At 40.1% G+C, this 22,020-nt stretch overlaps 2 protein-coding genes across 5 annotated transcripts in view; both read left to right on the plus strand.

Annotated features, from left to right (window-relative positions):
• The window catches only part of LOC148151795 (uncharacterized), an 86,340-nt gene extending 73,547 nt beyond the window's left edge, over window positions 1-12,793 (plus strand). Inside the window, exons 3-7 of the mRNA XM_087975810.1 lie at window positions 2,065-2,452; window positions 2,506-2,609; window positions 3,645-3,729; window positions 9,409-9,562; window positions 12,784-12,793. Coding sequence (XP_087831936.1) covers window positions 2,065-2,452; window positions 2,506-2,609; window positions 3,645-3,729; window positions 9,409-9,562; window positions 12,784-12,793 — 741 coding nt within the window. The remainder of the gene's footprint in view (window positions 1-2,064; window positions 2,453-2,505; window positions 2,610-3,644; window positions 3,730-9,408; window positions 9,563-12,783) is intronic.
• Window positions 1-22,020, plus strand: part of LOC122552344 (phosphofurin acidic cluster sorting protein 2) — a 772,803-nt gene that overhangs the window by 589,332 nt on the left and 161,451 nt on the right. The window lies entirely within an intron of this gene.

Below are 22,020 nucleotides of genomic sequence, written 5' to 3' on the forward strand. Positions count from 1 at the left end.
CACTAAACCCACAGATCACACTAAACCCATAGATTACATGAAACCCACCGATCACATTAAACCCACAGATCACATTGAACCAATAGATCACATTAAAACCACAGATCGCACTAAACACACAGTTCACGTTAAACCCACTTATCACATTAAACCCACAGATCACACTAAACCGACAGGTCACATTAAATCCATAGATCACATTAAACCTACAGATCATATTAATCCCCAGATCACATTGAATGCACAAATCACACTAAACCCACAGATCACATTCAACCCACAGATCACACTAAACCCACAGATCACATGAAACCCACAGATCACATTAAACCCATAGATCACGTTAAACCCACAGATCGCACTAAACACACAGTTCACATTAAACCCACAGATCACATTATACCCACAGATCACATTAAATCCAGGGATCACCTTAAACCACAGATCACACGAAACCCACAGATTACACGAAACCCACAGATCACATTAAGCTCACAGATCACATTAAACCCACAGATCACACTAAACCCACAGATCACACTAAATCCACAGATCACATTAAACCCACAGATCACACTAAACCCACAGATCACACTAAACCCATAGGTCACATGAAACCCGATCACATTAAACCACGATCACATTAAACGCACAGATTACACTAAACCCACAGATCACACTAAACCCACAAATCACACTAAACCCAGAGATCACACAAAACCCACAGATCACATGAAACCCACCGATCACATTAAACCCACAGATCACATTAAACCCATAGATCACATTAAAACCACAGATCGCCCTAAACCCACAGATCACACGAAACCCACAGATCACATTAAATCCATAGATCACATGAAACCCACAGATCACACGAAACCCACAGATAACATTAAACCCACAAATCACACTAAACCCATAGATCACGTTAAACCCACAGATCACATTAAACCCAAACATCACATTGAACCCACAGATCACATTAAACAGATAGATCACACTAAACCCACAGTTCACATTAAACCCATAGATCACACTTAATCCACAGATCACATTAAACCCACAGATCATATTAACCTCACAGATCACATTAAATCCATAGATCACATTAAACCCCAGATCACATTGAACGCACAAATCACACTAAACCCACAGATCACATTAAACCCACAGATCACACTAAACCCACAGATCACATTAAACCCATAGATCACGTTAAACCTACAGATCACGTTAAACCCACAGATCACATTAAATCCATAGATCGCATTAGACCCCAGATCACATTGAACCCACAGATCACACTAAACCCACAGATCACGTTAAACCAACAGATCACATCGAACCCATAGGTCACATTAAGCCCAGAGATCACATTAAAACTACAGATCACATTAAACTCACTCATCACGTTAAACCCACTGATTACATTAAACCCGCAGATCACTTTAAACCCACAGATCACATTAAACCCACAGATCACATTAAACCCACGGATCACATTAAACCCACAGATCACACTAAACCTACAGATCACATTAAACCCACAGATCACTTTAAACCCACAGATCACATTAAACCCATAGATCACGTTAAACCCACAGATCACATTAAACCCATAGATCACGTTAAACCCACAGATCACACTAAACCCACAGATTACATTAAACCCACAGATCATACTAAACCCACAGATCACACTACACCCACAGATCACATTAAACCCACAGATCTCATTAAACCCACAGCTCACACTAAACCCACAGGTCACATTAAATCCACAAATTACATGAAACCCACAGATCACGTTAAACCCACAGATCACATTAAACGCACAGATCACACTAAACCGAAAGATCACATTAAACACACAGATCACACTAAACCCACAGATCACACTAGACCCACAGATCACATTAAACCCACAGATCACATTAAACCCACAGATCCCACTAAACCGACAGATCATATTAAACCCACAGAACACACTAAAACCACAGATCACATTAAACCCATATGTCACACTAAACCCACAGATCACATTAACTCACAGATCACATTAAACCCACAGATCACATTAAACCCATAGATCACGTTAAACCCACAGATCACATTAAACCCACAGATCACATTAAACCCACAGATCACACTAAACCTACAGATCACATTAAACCCACAGATCACTTTAAACCCACAGATCACATTAAACCCATAGATCACGTTAAACCCACAGATCACATTAAACCCATAGATCACGTTAAACCCACAGATCACACTAAACCCACAGATCACATTAAACTCACAGATCGCACTAAACTCACAGATCACATTAAAACCATAGATCACGTTAAACCCACAGATCACACGAAACGCACAGATCGCATTAAACTCACAGATCGCACTAAACTCACAGATCACATTAAAACCATAGATCACACAAAACCCACAGATCACGTAAACCCACAGGTCACATTAAACCCACAGATCACACTAAACCCACACATCACATAAAACCCACAGATCACATTAAACACATGCATCACATTAAACTCACAGATCACATTAAAACCACAGATCACATGAATCCCATAGATCACATTAAACCCACAGATCACACTAAACCCACAGATCACATTAATCCCACAGATCACATTAAACCCACAGATCACACTAAACCCACAGGTCACGTTAAACCCACAGATCACATTAAACACACAGATCACATTTAACCCACAGATCACGTTAACCCCACAGATCACATTAAACACACAGATCACATTTACCCCGCAGACCACATTTAACCCACAGATCACATTAAACCCACAGATCACGCTAAACCCACAGATCACATTAAACCCACAGATCACATGAAACCCACCGATCACATTAAAACCATATGTCACACTAAACCCACAGATCACATTAAACCCACAGATCACATTAAACCCACAGATCACGTTAAACCCACAGATCACACTAAAACCACAGATCACATTAAACCGACAGATCACATTAAACTCAAACATCACATTGAACCCACAGATCAAACTAAACCCATAGATCACACTAAACCCACAGATCACATTAAATCCACAGGTCACATTAAACCCACAGATCACATTAAAACCCATAGATCACGTTAAACCACAGATCACACTAAACCCACAGATCGCATTAAACTCACAGATCGCACTAAACTCACAGATCACATTAAACCCACAGATAACACCGAACCCACAGATCACATTAAACCCACAGATCACACTAAACTCACAGATCACATTAAAACCATAGATCACACAAAACCCACAGATCACGTTAAACACACAGGTCACATTAAACCCACAGATCACACTAAACCCACAGATCACATAAAACCCACAGATCACACTAAACCCACAGATCACGTTAAACCCACAGATCACATTAAACACACAGATCACATTTAACCCACAGATCACGTTAACCCCACAGATCACATTAAACACACAGATCACATTTAACCCGCAGACCACATTTAACCCACAGATCACATTAAACCCACAGATCACGCTAAACCCACAGATCACATTAAACCCACAGATCACGCTAAACCCACAGATCACATTAAAACCATATGTCACACAAAACCCACAGATCACATTAAACCCACAGATCATATTAAACCCACAGATCACATTAAAACCATGGATCACACAAAACCCACAGATCACGTTAAACACACAGGTCACATTAAACCCACAGATCACACTAAACCCACACATCACATAAAACCCACAGATCACACTAAACCCACAGATCACGTTAAACCCACAGATCACATTAAACACACAGATCACATTTAACCCACAGATCACGTTAACCCCACAGATCACATTAAACACACAGATCACATTTACCCCGCAGACCACATTTAACCCACAGATCACATTAAACCCACAGATCACGCTAAACCCACAGATCACATTAAACCCACAGATCACGCTAAACCCACAGATCACAGTAAAACCATATGTCACACAAAACCCACAGATCACATTAAACCCACAGATCATATTAAACCCACAGATCACATTAAACCCATAGATCACGTTAAACCCACAAATCACACTAAACCCACAGATCACATTAAACCCATAGAGCACATTAAAACCACAGATCGCACTAAACACACAGTTCACATTAAACCCACAGATCACATTATACCCACAGATCACATTAAATCCAGGGATCACCTTAAACCACAGATCACACTAAACCCACAGATCACACTAAACCCATAGATTACATGAAACCCACAGATCACATTAAATCCACAAATCACACTAAACCCACAGATCACATTATAACCACAGATCACATTAAACCCACAGATCACACTAAACCCACAGTTCACATTAAACCCACAGATCACATTAAACCCACAGATCACATTAATCCCCAGATCACATTGAATGCACAAATCACACTAAACCCACAGATCACATTAAACCCACAGGTCATACTAAATCCACAGATCACATTAAACCTACAGATCACATTAAACCCACAGATCACATTAAATCCATAGATCGCATTAGACCCCAGATCACATTGAACCCACAGATCACACCAAACACACAGATCACATTAAACCCACAGATCACATTCAACCAATAGATCACGTTAAACCAACAGATCACATTAAACCCATAGATCACATTAAAACCGCAGATCTCGTTAAACTCACTCATCTCGTTAAACCCACTGATCACATTAAACCCATAGGTCACATGAAACCCGATCACATTTAACCCACAGAACACATTAAAACCACAGATCGCACTAAATACACAGTTCACATTAAACGCACAGATCACATTAAACGCACAGATCACACTAAACCCACAGATCACATTAAACCCATAGATTATGTGAAACCCACAGATCACACTAAACCCACAGATCATATTAAACCCACAGATCATATTAAATCCATGGATTACGTGAATTACACAGATCACACTAAACCCATAGATTACACTAAACCCACAGATCACACTAAACCCATAGATTACATGAAACCCACCGATCACATTAAACCCACAGATCACATTGAACCAATAGATCACATTAAAACCACAGATCGCACTAAACACACAGTTCACGTTAAACCCACGTATCACATGAAACCCACAGATCACACTAAACCGACAGGTCACATTAAATCCATAGATCACATTAAACCCACAGATCATATTAATCCACAGATCACATTGAATGCACAAATCACACTAAACCCACAGATCACATTCAACCCACAGATCACACTAAACCCACAGATCACATGAAACCCACAGATCACATTAAACCCATAGATCACGTTAAACCCACAGATCGCACTAAACACACAGTTCACATTAAACCCACAGATCACATTATACCCACAGATCACATTAAATCCAGGGATCACCTTAAACCACAGATCACACTAAACCCACAGATTACACGAAACCCACAGATCACATTAAACCCACAGATCACATTAAACCCACAGATCACACTCAACCCACAGATCACATTAAACCCACAGATCACATTGAACCCACAGATCACATTAAACCCACAGATCACATTAATCCCCAGATCACATTGAATGCACAAATCACACCAAACCCACAGATCACATTAAACCCACAGGTCATACTAAATCCACAGATCACATTAAACCTACAGATCACATTAAACCCACAGATCACATTAAATCCATAGATCGCATTAGACCCCAGATCACATTGAACCCACAGATCACACTAAACACACAGATCACATTAAACCCACAGGTCATACTAAATCCACAGATCACATTAAACCCATAGATCACATTTAACCCACAGATCACACTAAACCCACAGATCACACTAAACCCATAGGTCACATGAAACCCGATCACATTAAACCACGATCACATTAAACGCACAGATTACACTAAACCCACAGATCACACTAAACCCACAAATCACACTAAACCCATAGATCACACAAAACCCACAGATCACATGAAACCCACCGATCACATTAAACCCACAGATCACATTAAACCCATAGATCACATTAAAACCACAGATCGCCCTAAACTCACAGATCACACTAAACCCACAGATCACATTAAATCCATAGATCACATGAAACCCACAGATCACACGAAACCCACAGATAACATTAAACCCACAAATCACACTAAACCCATAGATCACGTTAAACCCACAGATCACATTAAACCCAAACATCACATTGAACCCACAGATCACATTAAACAGAAAGATCACACTAAACCCACAGTTCACATTAAACCCATAGATCACACTTAATCCACAGATCACATTAAACCCACAGATCACATTAACCTCACAGATCACATTAAATCCATAGATCACATTAAACCCCAGATCACATTGAACGCACAAATCACACTAAACCCACAGATCACATTAAACCCACAGATCACACTAAACCCACAGATCACATTAAACCCATAGATCACGTTAAACCTACAGATCACGTTAAACCCACAGATCACATTAAATCCATAGATCGCATTAGACCCCAGATCACATTGAACCCACAGATCACACTAAACCCACAGATCACATTCAAACCATAGAGCACATTAAAACCACAGATCGCACTAAACACACAGTTCACATTCAAACCATAGAGCACATTAAAACCACAGATCGCACTAAACACACAGTTCACATTAAACCCACAGATCACATTAAACCCACAGATCACAATAAACCCACAGATCACATTAATCCCACAGATCACATTAAATCCATGGATCCCCTTAAACCACAGATCACACTAAACCAACAGATCACACTAAACCCACAAATCACACTAAACCCATAGATCACATTAAACCCACAGATCACACTAAACCAACAGATCACATTAAACCCACAGATTACATTAAACCCATAGATCACACTAAACCCACAGTTCACATTAAACCCATAGATCACTTTAAACCCACAGATTACATTAAACCCAAACATCACATTGAACCCACAGATCACATTAAACCCATAGATCACACTAAACCCACAGATCACATTAAACCTATAGATCACATGAAACCCACAGATCACATTAAACCTATAGATCACATTAAACCCACAGATCACATTAAGCCCACAGATCACACTAAACATACAGATCATATTAAACCCACAGATCACATTAAACCCACAGATCACACTAAAACCACACATCACATTAAACCGACAGATCACATTAAACCCAAACATCACATTGAACCCACAGATCAAACTAAACCCATAGATCACACTAAACCCACAGATCGCATTAAACCCACAGGTCACATTAAACCCACAGATCACATTAAACCCATAGATCACGTTAAACCCACAGATCAAACTAAACCCACAGATCACATTAAACCCACAGATCACATTAAACCCATAGATCACATTAAACCCACAGATAACACCGAACCCATAGATCACATTAAACCCACAGATAACACCGAACCCATAGATCACATTAAACCCACAGATAACACCGAACCCACAGATCACATTAAACCCACAGATAACACCGAACCCATAGATCACATTAAACCCACAGATAACACCGAACCCATAGATCACATTAAACCCACAGATAACACCGAAGCCATAGATCACATGAAACCCACAGATAACACCGAACCCATAGATCACATTAAACCCACAGAGAACACCGAACCCATAGATCACATTAAACCCACAGATAACACCGAACCCATAGATCACATGAAACCCACAGATAACACCGAACCCATAGATCACATTAAACCCACAGATAACACCGAACCCATAGATCACATTAAACCCACAGATAACACCGAACCCATAGATCACATTAAACCCACAGATAACACCGAACCCATAGATCACATTAAACCCACAGATAACACCGAACCCACAGATCACATTAAACCCACAGATCACACTAAACTCACAGATCACATTAAACCCACAGATCACATTAATCCCCAGATCACATTGAATGCACAAATCACACCAAACCCACAGATCACATTAAACCCACAGGTCATACTAAATCCACAGATCACATTAAACCTACAGATCACATTAAACCCACAGATCACATTAAATCCATAGATCGCATTAGACCCCAGATCACATTGAACCCACAGATCACACTAAACACACAGATCACATTAAACCCACAGGTCATACTAAATCCACAGATCACATTAAACTCATAGATCACATTTAACCCACAGATCACACTAAACCCACAGATCACACTAAACCCATAGGTCACATGAAACCCGATCACATTAAACCACGATCACATTAAACGCACAGATTACACTAAACCCACAGATCACACTAAACCCACAAATCACACTAAACCCATAGATCACACAAAACCCACAGATCACATTAAACCCACAGATCACATTAAACCCATAGATCACATTAAAACCACAGATCGCCCTAAACTCACAGATCATACTTAAACCCACAGATCACATTAAATCCATAGATCACATGAAACCCACAGATAACATTAAACCCACAAATCACACTAAACCCATAGATCACGTTAAACCCACAGATCACATTAAACCCAAACATCACATTGAACCCACAGATCACATTAAACAGATAGATCACACTAAACCCACAGTTCACATTAAACCCATAGATCACACTTAATCCACAGATCACATTAAACCCACAGATCACATTAACCTCACAGATCACATTAAATCCATAGATCACATTAAACCCCAGATCACATTGAACGCACAAATCACACTAAACCCACAGATCACATTAAACCCACAGATCACACTAAACCCACAGATCACATTAAACCCATAGATCACGTTAAACCTACAGATCACGTTAAACCCACAGATCACATTAAATCCATAGATCGCATTAGACCCCAGATCACATTGAACCCACAGATCACACTAAACCCACAGATCACATTCAAACCATAGAGCACATTAAAACCACAGATCGCACTAAACACACAGTTCACATTCAAACCATAGAGCACATTAAAACCACAGATCGCACTAAACACACAGTTCACATTAAACCCACAGATCACATTAAACCCACAGATCACAATAAACCCACAGATCACATTAATCCCACAGATCACATTAAATCCATGGATCACCTTAAACCACAGATCACACTAAACCAACAGATCACACTAAACCCACAAATCACACTAAACCCATAGATCACATTAAACCCACAGATCACACTAAACCAACAGATCACATTAAACCCACAGATTACATTAAACCCATAGATCACACTAAACCCACAGTTCACATTAAACCCATAGATCACTTTAAACCCACAGATTACATTAAACCCAAACATCACATTGAACCCACAGATCACATTAAACCCATAGATCACACTAAACCCACAGATCACATTAAACCTATAGATCACATGAAACCCACAGATCACATTAAACCTATAGATCACATTAAACCCACAGATCACATTAAGCCCACAGATCACACTAAACATACAGATCATATTAAACCCACAGATCACATTAAACCCACAGATCACACTAAAACCACAGATCACATTAAACCGACAGATCACATTAAACCCAAACATCACATTGAACCCACAGATCAAACTAAACCCATAGATCACACTAAACCCACAGATCGCATTAAACCCACAGGTCACATTAAACCCACAGATCACATTAAACCCATAGATCACGTTAAACCCACAGATCAAACTAAACCCACAGATCACATTAAACCCACAGATCACATTAAACCCATAGATCACATTAAACCCACAGATAACACCGAACCCATAGATCACATCAAACGCACAGATAACACCGAACCCATAGATCACATTAAACCCACAGATAACACCGAACCCACAGATCACATTAAACCCACAGATAACACCGAACCCATAGATCACATTAAACCCACAGATAACACCGAACCCATAGATCACATTAAACCCACAGATAACACCGAAGCCATAGATCACATTAAACCCACAGATAACACCGAACCCATAGATCACATTAAACCCACAGAGAACACCGAACCCATAGATCACATTAAACCCACAGATAACACCGAACCCATAGATCACATGAAACCCACAGATAACACCGAACCCATAGATCACATTAAACCCACAGATAACACCGAACCCATAGATCACATTAAACCCACAGATAACACCGAACCCATAGATCACATTAAACCCACAGATAACACCGAACCCATAGATCACATTAAACCCACAGATAACACCGAACCCACAGATCACATTAAACCCACAGATCACACTAAACTCACAGATCACATTAAAACCATAGATCACACAAAACCCACAGATCACGTTAAACACACAGGTCACATTAAACCCACAGATCACACTAAACCCACAGATCACATAAAACCCACAGATCACATTAAACACATGCATCACATTAAACTCACAGATCACATTAAACCCACAGATCACATTAATCCCATAGATCACATTAAACCCACAGATCACATTAAACCCACAGATCATGTTAAACCCACAGATCACATTAAACCCACAGATCACATTAAACCCGCAGATCATGTTAAACGCACAGATCACATTAAACCCACGGGTCACATTAAACCCACAGATCACATTAAACCCACAGATCACACTAAACCCACAGATCACACTAAACCCACAGATCACATTAAACCCACAGATCACATCCAACCCACAGATCACATTAAACCCACAGATCACATCTAACCCACAGATCACATTCAACCCACAGATCACACTAAACCCATGGATCACACTAAACCCATAGATCACATGAAACCCACAGATCACATTAAATCCACAGATCACATTAAACCCATAGATCACAGTAAACCCACAAATCACAGTAAACGCACAGATCACACTAAACCCACAGATCTCACTAAACCCACAGATCACACTAAACCCACAGATCACATCCAACCCACAGATCACACTAAACCCACAGATCACATTAAAACCACAGATCACATTAAACCCACTGATCTCACTAAACCCACAGATCACGTTAAACCCACAGATCACGTTAAACCCACAGATCACATTAAACCCATGGATCACATTAACCCGACAGATCACACTAAACCCACAGATCACATTAAACCCACACATCACATTAAATCCATGGGTCACCTGAAACCACAGATCACACTAAAGCCACAGATCACACCAAATCCACAGATCACATGAAACCCACAGATCACATTAAACCCACAGATCTCATTAAACCCATAGATCACGTTAAACCCACAGATCACATTAAACCCACAGATCACATTAAACCCACAGATCACACTAAACACACAGATCACATTAAACCCACAGATCGCATTCAAATCATAGATCACACTAAACCCACAGATCACGTTAAACACATAGATCACATTAAACCCATGGAACACATTAAACCCACAGATCACATTAAACCCAAAAATCACATTGAACCCACAGATCAAACTAAACCCATAGATCACACTAACCCCACAGATCACATTAAACCCACAGATCACATTAAACCCATCGATCACGTTAAACCCACAGATCACACGAACCCCACAGATCACATTAAACCCACAGATCACATTAAACCCATCGATCACGTTAAACCCACAGTTCACACTAAACCCACAGATCACATTAAACCCCAGATCACATTGAACCCACAGATCACACTAAACCCACAGATCACATTAAGCCCAGAGATCACATTAAACCCACGAATCACACTAAACCCACAGATCACGTTAAACCCACAGATCACATTAAACCCACAGATCACGTTAAACACATAGATCACATGAAACCCGCAGATCACTTTAAACCCATAGATGACACTAAACCCACAGATGACATTAAACCCACAGATCACACGAAATCCACAGATCACGTTAACCCCATAGATCACATTAAACCCACAGATCACATTAAACCCACAGATCACGTTAAACGCACAGATCACATTAAACCCACTGATCACATTAAACCCACTGATCACATTAAACCCACAGATCACATTAAACCCACAGATCACACGAAACCCACAGATCACATGAAACCCATGGATCACACTAAACCCATAGATCACATGAAACCCACCAATCACATTAAACCCACAGATCACATTAAATCCATAGATCACATTAAACCCCAGATCACATTGAACCCACAGATCACACTAAACCCACACATCACATTAAACCCACAGATCACATTTTAGATTAGATTAGCTACAGTGTGGAAACAGGCCCTTCGGCCCAACAAGTCCACAGCGACTCGCCGAAGCGCAACCCACCCATACCCCTACACTTGCCCCTTCACCTACCACTACCGGGCAATTTAGTATGGCCAATTCACCTGACCTGCCCATCTTTGGACTGTGGGAGGAAACCGGAGCACCCGGAGAAAACCCACGCAGACACGGGGAGAATGTGCAAACTCCACACAGTAGGTCGCCTGAGGCGGGATTTGAACCCAGGTCTCTGGTGCTGTGAGGCAGCAGTGCTAACCACTGTGCCACCGTGCCGCCCACACTAAACCCACAGATCACATTAAACCACAGATCACATTAAACCCAGAGATCACGTTAAACCCACAGATCACATTAAACCCATAGATCACATTAAACCCATGGATCACATTAACCCCACAGATCAGACTAAACCCACAGATCATATTAAACCCACAGAACACACTAAACCCACAGATCATATTAAACCCACAGAACACATTAAACCCACAGATCACATTAAACCCATATGTCACATTAAACCTACAGGTCACATTAAACCCGCAGATCACGTTAAACCCACAGATCACATTAAACCCACACATCACATGAAATCCATGGATCACCTGAAACCACAGATCACACTAAAGCCACAGATCACACCAAATCCACAGATCACATCAAACCCACAGATCACATTAAACCCACAGATCACATTAAACCCACAGATCAAATTAAACCCACAGATCACACGAAACCCACAGATCGCATTAAAATCATAGATCACACTAACCCCACAGATCACGTTAAACCCATAGACACGTTAAACCCACAGATCACGTTTAACCCACACATCTCATGAAACCCACAGATCACGTTAAACACATACATCACATTAAACCCACAGATCACACGAAACCCACAGATCACATAATACCCACAGATCACATTCAACACATAGATCACATTAAACCCACAGATCATACTAAACCCACAGATCAAACTAAATCCACAGATCACATTAAACACACAGATCACATTTAACCCACAGATCACATTAAACCCACAGATCATGCTAAACACATAGATCACATTAAACCCACAGATCAAACTAAACCCACAGATCACATAATACCCACAGATCACATTAAACACATAGATCACATTAAACCCACAGATCACACTAAACCCACAGATCACATTAAACCCACAGATCACATTAAACCCACAGATCATATTAAACCCACAGGTCACATTACACCCATAGATCACGTTAAACCCACAGATCACATTAAACCCATAGAGCACATTAAAACCACAGATCGCACTAAACACACAGTTCACGTTAAACCCACAGATCACATTATACCCACAGATCACATTAAATCCAGGGATCACCTTAAACCACAGATCACACTAAACCCACAGATTACACGAAACCCATCGATCACATTAAACCCACAAATCACACGAAACCCACAGATCACATTATAACCACGGATCACATTAAACCCACAGATCACACTCAACCCACAGATCACATTAAATCCATAGATCACATTAATCCCCAGATCACATTGAACTCACAGATCACATTAAACCTACAGATCACACTAAACCCACAGATCACATGAAACCCACAGATCACATTGAACCCACAGATCATATTAAACCCACAGAACACACTAAACCCACAAATCACATTAAACCCACAGATCACATTAACCACACAGATCACACTAAACCCATAGATCACGCTAAACCCACAGATCACATTAAACCCATATGTCACACTAAACCCACAGGTCACATTAAACCCGCAGATCACATTAAACCCATAGATCACGTTCAACCCACAGATCACATTAAACCCACAGATCGCATTAAACCCACTGATCACACCAAATCCACAGATCTCATGAAACCCACAAATCACACTAAACCCACAGATCACATTAAACCAACAGATCACACTAAACCCAAACATCACATTGAACCCACAGATCAAACTAAACCCATAGATCACAGTAACCCCACAGATCGCATTGAATCCACAGGTCACATTAAACCCACAGATCACATTAAACCCATCGATCACGTTAAACCCACAGATCACATTAAACTGATAGATCATGTTAAACCCACAGATCATATTAAACCCATAGATCACATTAAGCCCAGAGATCACATTAAAACCACAGATCACGTTAAACTCACACATCACGTTAAACCGACTGATCACATTAAACCCGCAGATCACATTAAACCCACAGATCACATTAAACCCACAAATCACACTAAACCCACAGATCGCATTAAAATCATAGATCACACTAAACCCACAGATCACGTTAAACACATAGATCACATTAAACCCACAGATCACATAATACCCACAGATCACATTAAACACAAAGATCACATTCAACACAAAGATCACATTAAACCCACAGATCACACTAAACCCACAGATGACACTAAACCCACAGATGACATTAAACCCGTAGATCACATTAAACCCACAGATCACACTAAACCCACAGATCACGTTAAACCCACAGATCGCATTAAACCCACAGATCACACTAAACCCACAGATCACACTAAACCCACAGATCATGTTAAACCCGTAGATCACATTAAACCCACAGATCACACTAAACCCACAAATCACACTAAACCCACAGATCACGTTAAACCCACAGATCACATTAAACCCATAGATCACACTAAACCCACAGATCACATTAAACCCATAGATCACATTAAACCCATAGATCACACTAAACCCACAGATCACACTAGGTCCAGAGACCACATTAAACCCACAGATCACACTAAATCCACAGATCACATTAAGCCCACAGATCACATTAAACCCATGGATCACGTTAAACCCACAAATTACACTGAACCCACAGATTACATTAAACCCATAGAGCACATCAAAACCACAGATCGCACTAAACACACAGTTCACATTAAACCCACAGATCACATTATACCCACAGATCACATTAAATCCAGGGATCACCTTAAACCACAGATCACACTAAACCCACAGATTACACGAAACCCACAGATCACACTAAACCCACAGATCACATTATAACCACGGATCACATTAAACCCACAGATCACATTCAACCCACAGATCACATTAAACCCATAGATCACACTAAACCCACAGTTCACATTAAACCCACAGATCACATTAAACCCATAGATCACACTAAACCTACAGTTCACGTTAAACCTACAGATCACATTAAACCCACAGATGACACTAAACCTACAGATCACATTAAACCCACAGATCACATTAAATCGGTAGGTCACGTTAAACCTACAGATCACATTAAACACACAGATGACACTAAACCTACAGATCACATTAAACCCACAGATCACATTAAACCGATAGGTCACGTTAAACCCACAGACAATATTAAACCCATAGATCAAATTAAGCCCAGAGATCACATTAAAACCACAGATCACGTTAAACTCACACATCACTTTAAACCCACTGATCACATTAAACCCGCATATCACATTAAACCCACAGATCACACTAAACCCACAGATCACATTAAACCCATAGATCACATTAAACTCACAGATCACAAGAAACCCACAGATCACACTAAACCCACTGATCACATTAAACCCGCAGACCACATGAAACCCAGAGATCACACTAAACCCACAGATCACGTTAAACCCACAGATCACATTAAACCCACAGATCACATTTAACCCACAGATCTCATTAAATCCACAGATCACATTAAACCCACAGATCACGCTAAACCCACAGATCACATTTAACCCATATGTCACACTAAACCAACAGATCACAATAAACTCACAGATCACATTAAACCCATAGATCACTTTAAACCCACAGATCACACTGAACCCACAGATCACTCTCAACCCATAGAGCACATTATAACCACAGATTGCACTAAACACACAGTTCACATTAAACCCACAGATCACATTAAGCCCACAGATCACATTAAATCCATGGATCACCTGAAACCACAGATCACATTAAGCCCACAGATCACATTAAATCCATGGATCACCTTAAACCACAGATCACACTAAACCAACAGATCACACTAAATCCACAAATCACACTAAACCCACAGGTCACATTAACCCCACTGATCACATTAAACCCACAGATCACATTAACCCCACAGATCACATTAAACCCACGGATCACATTAAACCCACAGATCATATTAAACCCACAGATCACATAAAACCCACAGATCACATTAACCCCACAGATCACATAAAACCCACAGATCACATTAACCCCACTGATCACATTAAACCCACAGGTCACATTAACCCCACTGATCACATTAAACCCACAGATCACATTAACCCCACAGATCACATAAAACCCACAGATCACATTAAACCCACAGATTACATTAAACCGATAGATCACGTTAAACCGATAGATCACGTTAAACCAACAGATCACATTAAACCCACAGATTACATTAAACCCAAACATCACATTGAACCCACAGATCACATTAAACCCACAGATCACATTAAACCGATAGATCACGTTAAACCGATAGATCACGTTAAACCAACAGATCACATTAAACCCATAGATCACATTAAGCCCAGAGATCACATTAAAACTACAGATCTCATTAAACTCACTCATCACGTTAAACCCACTGATTACATTAAACCCACAGATCACGTTAAACCCACTGATCACATTAAACCCACAGATCACATTAAACCCACAGATCACTTTAAACCCACAGATCACATTAAACCCACAGATCACTTTAAACCCACAGATCACATTAAACCCACAGATCACATTAAACCCACAGATCACACTAAACTCACAGATCACATTAAAACCATAGATCACACAAAACCCAAAGATCGCACGAAATGCACAGTTCACATTAAACCCACAGATCACATTAAACGCACAGATCACACTAAACCCATAGATCATATTAAATCCATGGAATCCGTTAATTCCACAGATCACACTAAACACACAGATCACATTAAACCCATAGATCACATAAAACACACCGATCACATTAAACCCACAGATCACATTAAACCCATAGATCACATTAAACCCACAGATCACACTAAACCCACAGATCACATGAAACCCACAGATCACACGAAACCCACAGATCACATTAAACCCACAGATCACATTAAACCCACAGATCACACTAAACCCATAGATCACATTAAACCCACAGATCACACAAAACCCACAGATCACATGAAACCCACAGATCACACTAAACCCACAGATCACATTAAACCCACAGATGACATTAAATCCACAAATCGCACTAAACCCAAAGATCACATGAAACCCACAGATCACAGTATACCCACAGATCACACTAAACCCACAGATCACATTAAATCCACAGATCACGTTAAACCCACAGATCACATTAAAGCCACAGATCACATGAAACCCACCGATCACATTAAACCCACAGATCACACAAAACCCACAGATCACATGAAACCCACAGATCACACTAAACCCACAGATCACATTAAACCCACAGATGACATTAAATCCACAAATCGCACTAAACCCAAAGATCACATGAAACCCACAGATCACAGTATACCCACAGATCACACTAAACCCACAGATCACATTAAATCCACAGATCACGTTAAACCCACAGATCACATTAAACCCACAGATCACACTAAACCCACAGATCACGTTAAAACCAAAGATCACGTTAAACCCACAGATCTCATTAAACCCACAGATCACATTAAAGCCACAGATCACATGAAACCCACCGATCACATTAAACCCACAGATCACATTAAACCCATAGATCACATGAAACCCACAGATCACACTACACCCACAGATCACATTAAACCCACAGATCACATTAAACCCACAGATCACACTAAACCCACAGATCGCATAATACCCACAGATCACATGAAACCCACAGATCACACTAAACCCACGAATCACATTAAACCCACAGATCACATTAAACACATAGATCACATTAAATCCACAGATCACACTAAACCCACAGATGACACTAAACCCACAGATCACACTAAGCCCACAGATCAGGCTAAACCCATTGATCACATGAAACCCACCTATCACATTAAACCCACAGATCACATTTAACCCGTAGATCACATTAAAACCGCAGATCGCATTAAATAAACAGTTCACACTAAACCCACAGATCACATTAAACCCATAGATCACATTAAACCCACAGATCACATTAAAACCATAGATCACACTAAACCCACAGATCACATTAAAACCATAGATCACACAAAACCCACAGATCACATTAAACCCGTAGATCACATGAAGCTCAGAGATCACATTAAAACCACAGATCACGTTAAACTCACTCATCACGTTAAACCCACTGATCACATTAAACCCGCAGATCACTTTAAACCCACAGATCACATTAAACCCACAGATCACTCTAAACCCACAGATCACACAAACCCACAGATCACATGAAACGCACAGATCACATTAAATCCTCAGATCACATTAACTCCATGGATTAAGTTAAGCCCATATATCACACTAAACCCACAGATCACACTAAATCCTTAGATCACATGAAACCCACCGATCACATTAAACCCACGGATCACATTAAACCCACAGATCAAATTAAACCCACAGATCACACAAAACCCACAGATCCCATTAAACGCACAGATCACATTAAACCCTCAGATCACATTAAGTCCATGGATTAACTTAAACCCACAGATCACACTAAATCCTGAGATCACATGAAACCCACCGATCACATTAAACCCACTGATCACATTAAACCCACAGATCACACTAAACCCACACATCACACTAAACCCACAGATCTCATTAAACCCACAGATCACATTAAATCCATGGATTACGTTAAACCCACAGATCACACTAAACCCACAGATCACACTAAACCCACACATCACACTAAACCCACAGATCTCATTAAACCCACAGATCACATTAAATCCATGGATTACGTTAAACCCACAGATCACACTAAACCCACAGATCACACTAAACCCACAGATCACATTAAACCCACAGATCAAACTAAACCCACAGATCACACTAAACCCACAGATCACATTAAATCCACAGATCACATTAAACCCACAGATCACATTAAAACCACAGATCGCACTAAACACACAGTTCACATGAAACCCACAGATCACATTAAACCCACAGATCAAACTAAACCCACAGATCACACTAAACCCACAGATCACATTAAATCCACAGATCACATTAAACCCATAGATTACATTAAAACCACAGATCGCACTAAACACACAGTTCACGTCAAACCCACTTATCATATTAAACCCACAGATCACACTTAACCACAGATCACATTAAATCCATAGATCACATTAAATCCCAGATCACATTAAACCCACAGATCACACTAAACCCATAGATCACATGAAACCCACCGATCACATTAAACCCACAGGTCACATTAAAACCACAGATCACACTAAACACACAGTTCATGTTAAACCCACTTATCACATTAAACCCACAGATCACAGTAAACCCACAGATCACATTAAACCCACAGATCATATTATATCCATGGATTACGTTCATTCCACAGATCACACTAAACCCACAGATCACACTAAACCCATAGATCACATTAAGCTCAGAGATCACATTAAAACCACAGATCATGTTAAACTCACTCATCACGTTAAATCCACTGATCACATTAAACCCGCAGATCACTTTAAACCCACAGATCACATTAAACCCACAGATCACTCTTAACCCACAGATCACACAAAACCCATAGATCACATGAAACGCACAGATCACATTAAACCCTCAGATCACATTAAGTCCATGGATTAAGTTAAGCCCACATATCACACTAAACCCACAGATCACACTAAATCCTTAGATCACATGAAACCCACCAATCACATTTAACCCACTGATCACATTAAACCCACAGATCACACTAAACCGATAGATCTCATTAAACCCACAGATCACGTTAAACCCACAGATCACACTAAACCCATGGATCACATTAAACCCACAGATCAAATTAAACACACAGATCACACAAAACCCATAGATCACATTAAACGCACAGATCACATTAAACCCTCAGATCACATTAAGTCCATGGATTAACTTAAGCCCACATATCACACTAAACCCACAGATCACACTAAATCCTTAGATCACATGAAACCCACCAATCACATTTAACCCACTGATCACATTAAACCCACAGATCACACTAAACCGATAGATCTCATTAAACCCACAGATCACATTAAATCCATGGATTACGTTAAACCCACAGATCACACTAAACCCACAGATCACAATAAACCCACAGATTACGTTAAACCCACAGATCACATTAAACCCACAGATCAAACTAAACCCACGGATCACATTAAACCCACAGATCACATTAAACCCACAGATCACATTATACCCATAGATCACATTAAACCCACAGAACACATTAAACCCACAGATCACATTAAACCCATAGATTACACTAAACCCACAGACCACATTAAATCCACAGATCACATTAAACCCATAGATCACGTTAAACCCACAGATCACACTAAACCCACAGATCACATTAAATCCATAGATCACATTAAACCCCATTTCACATTAAATCCACAGATCACATAAAACCCACAGATCACACTAAACCCATAGGTCACATTAAAACCACAGATCGCACTAAACACACAGTTAACATTAAACCCACAGATCACATTAAACGCACAGATTACACTAAACCCATAGATCACATTAAACCCACAGATCACATTAATTCCATGGATTACGTTAATTCCACAGATCACACTAAACCCACAGATCACATTAAACCCACAGATCACATTAAACCCATAGATTACGTTAAAACCACGGTTCGTACTAAACACGCCGTTCACGTCAATCCCACTTATCACATTAAACACACAGATCACACTTAACCACAGATCACATTAAATCCATAGATCACATTAAACCCCAGATCACATTAAACTCACAGATCACATTAAACCCACAGATCACATGAATCCCATAGATCACATTAAACCCACAGATCACATTAAAACCACAGATCGCAGTAAACACACAGTTCATGTTAAACCCACTTATCACATTAAACCCACAGATCACACTAAACCCACAGATCGCACTGAACACACAGTTCACATTAAACCCACAGATCACATTAAACGCACAGATCACACTAAATCCACAGATCACATGAAACCCACAGATCATATTATATCCATGGATTACGTTAATTCCACAGATCACACTAAACCCACAGATCACACTAAACCCATAGATCACATGAAACACACCGATCACATTAAACCCACAGATCACACTAAACCCACAGATCGCACTAAACCCACAGTTCACATTAAACCCACAGATCACATTAAACGCACAGATCACACTAAACCCAAAGATCACATTAAACCCACAGATCACACTAAACCCACAGATCACGTTAAAACCAAAGATCACGTTAAACACACAGATCACACTAAACCCAC

This window comes from Chiloscyllium plagiosum, unplaced genomic scaffold (assembly GCF_037043375.1).
Source record: "Chiloscyllium plagiosum isolate Xiang-an unplaced genomic scaffold, Cpla_swu_hap1 HiC_scaffold_3, whole genome shotgun sequence".
NCBI classification, from domain to species: Eukaryota; Metazoa; Chordata; class Chondrichthyes; order Orectolobiformes; family Hemiscylliidae; genus Chiloscyllium; species Chiloscyllium plagiosum.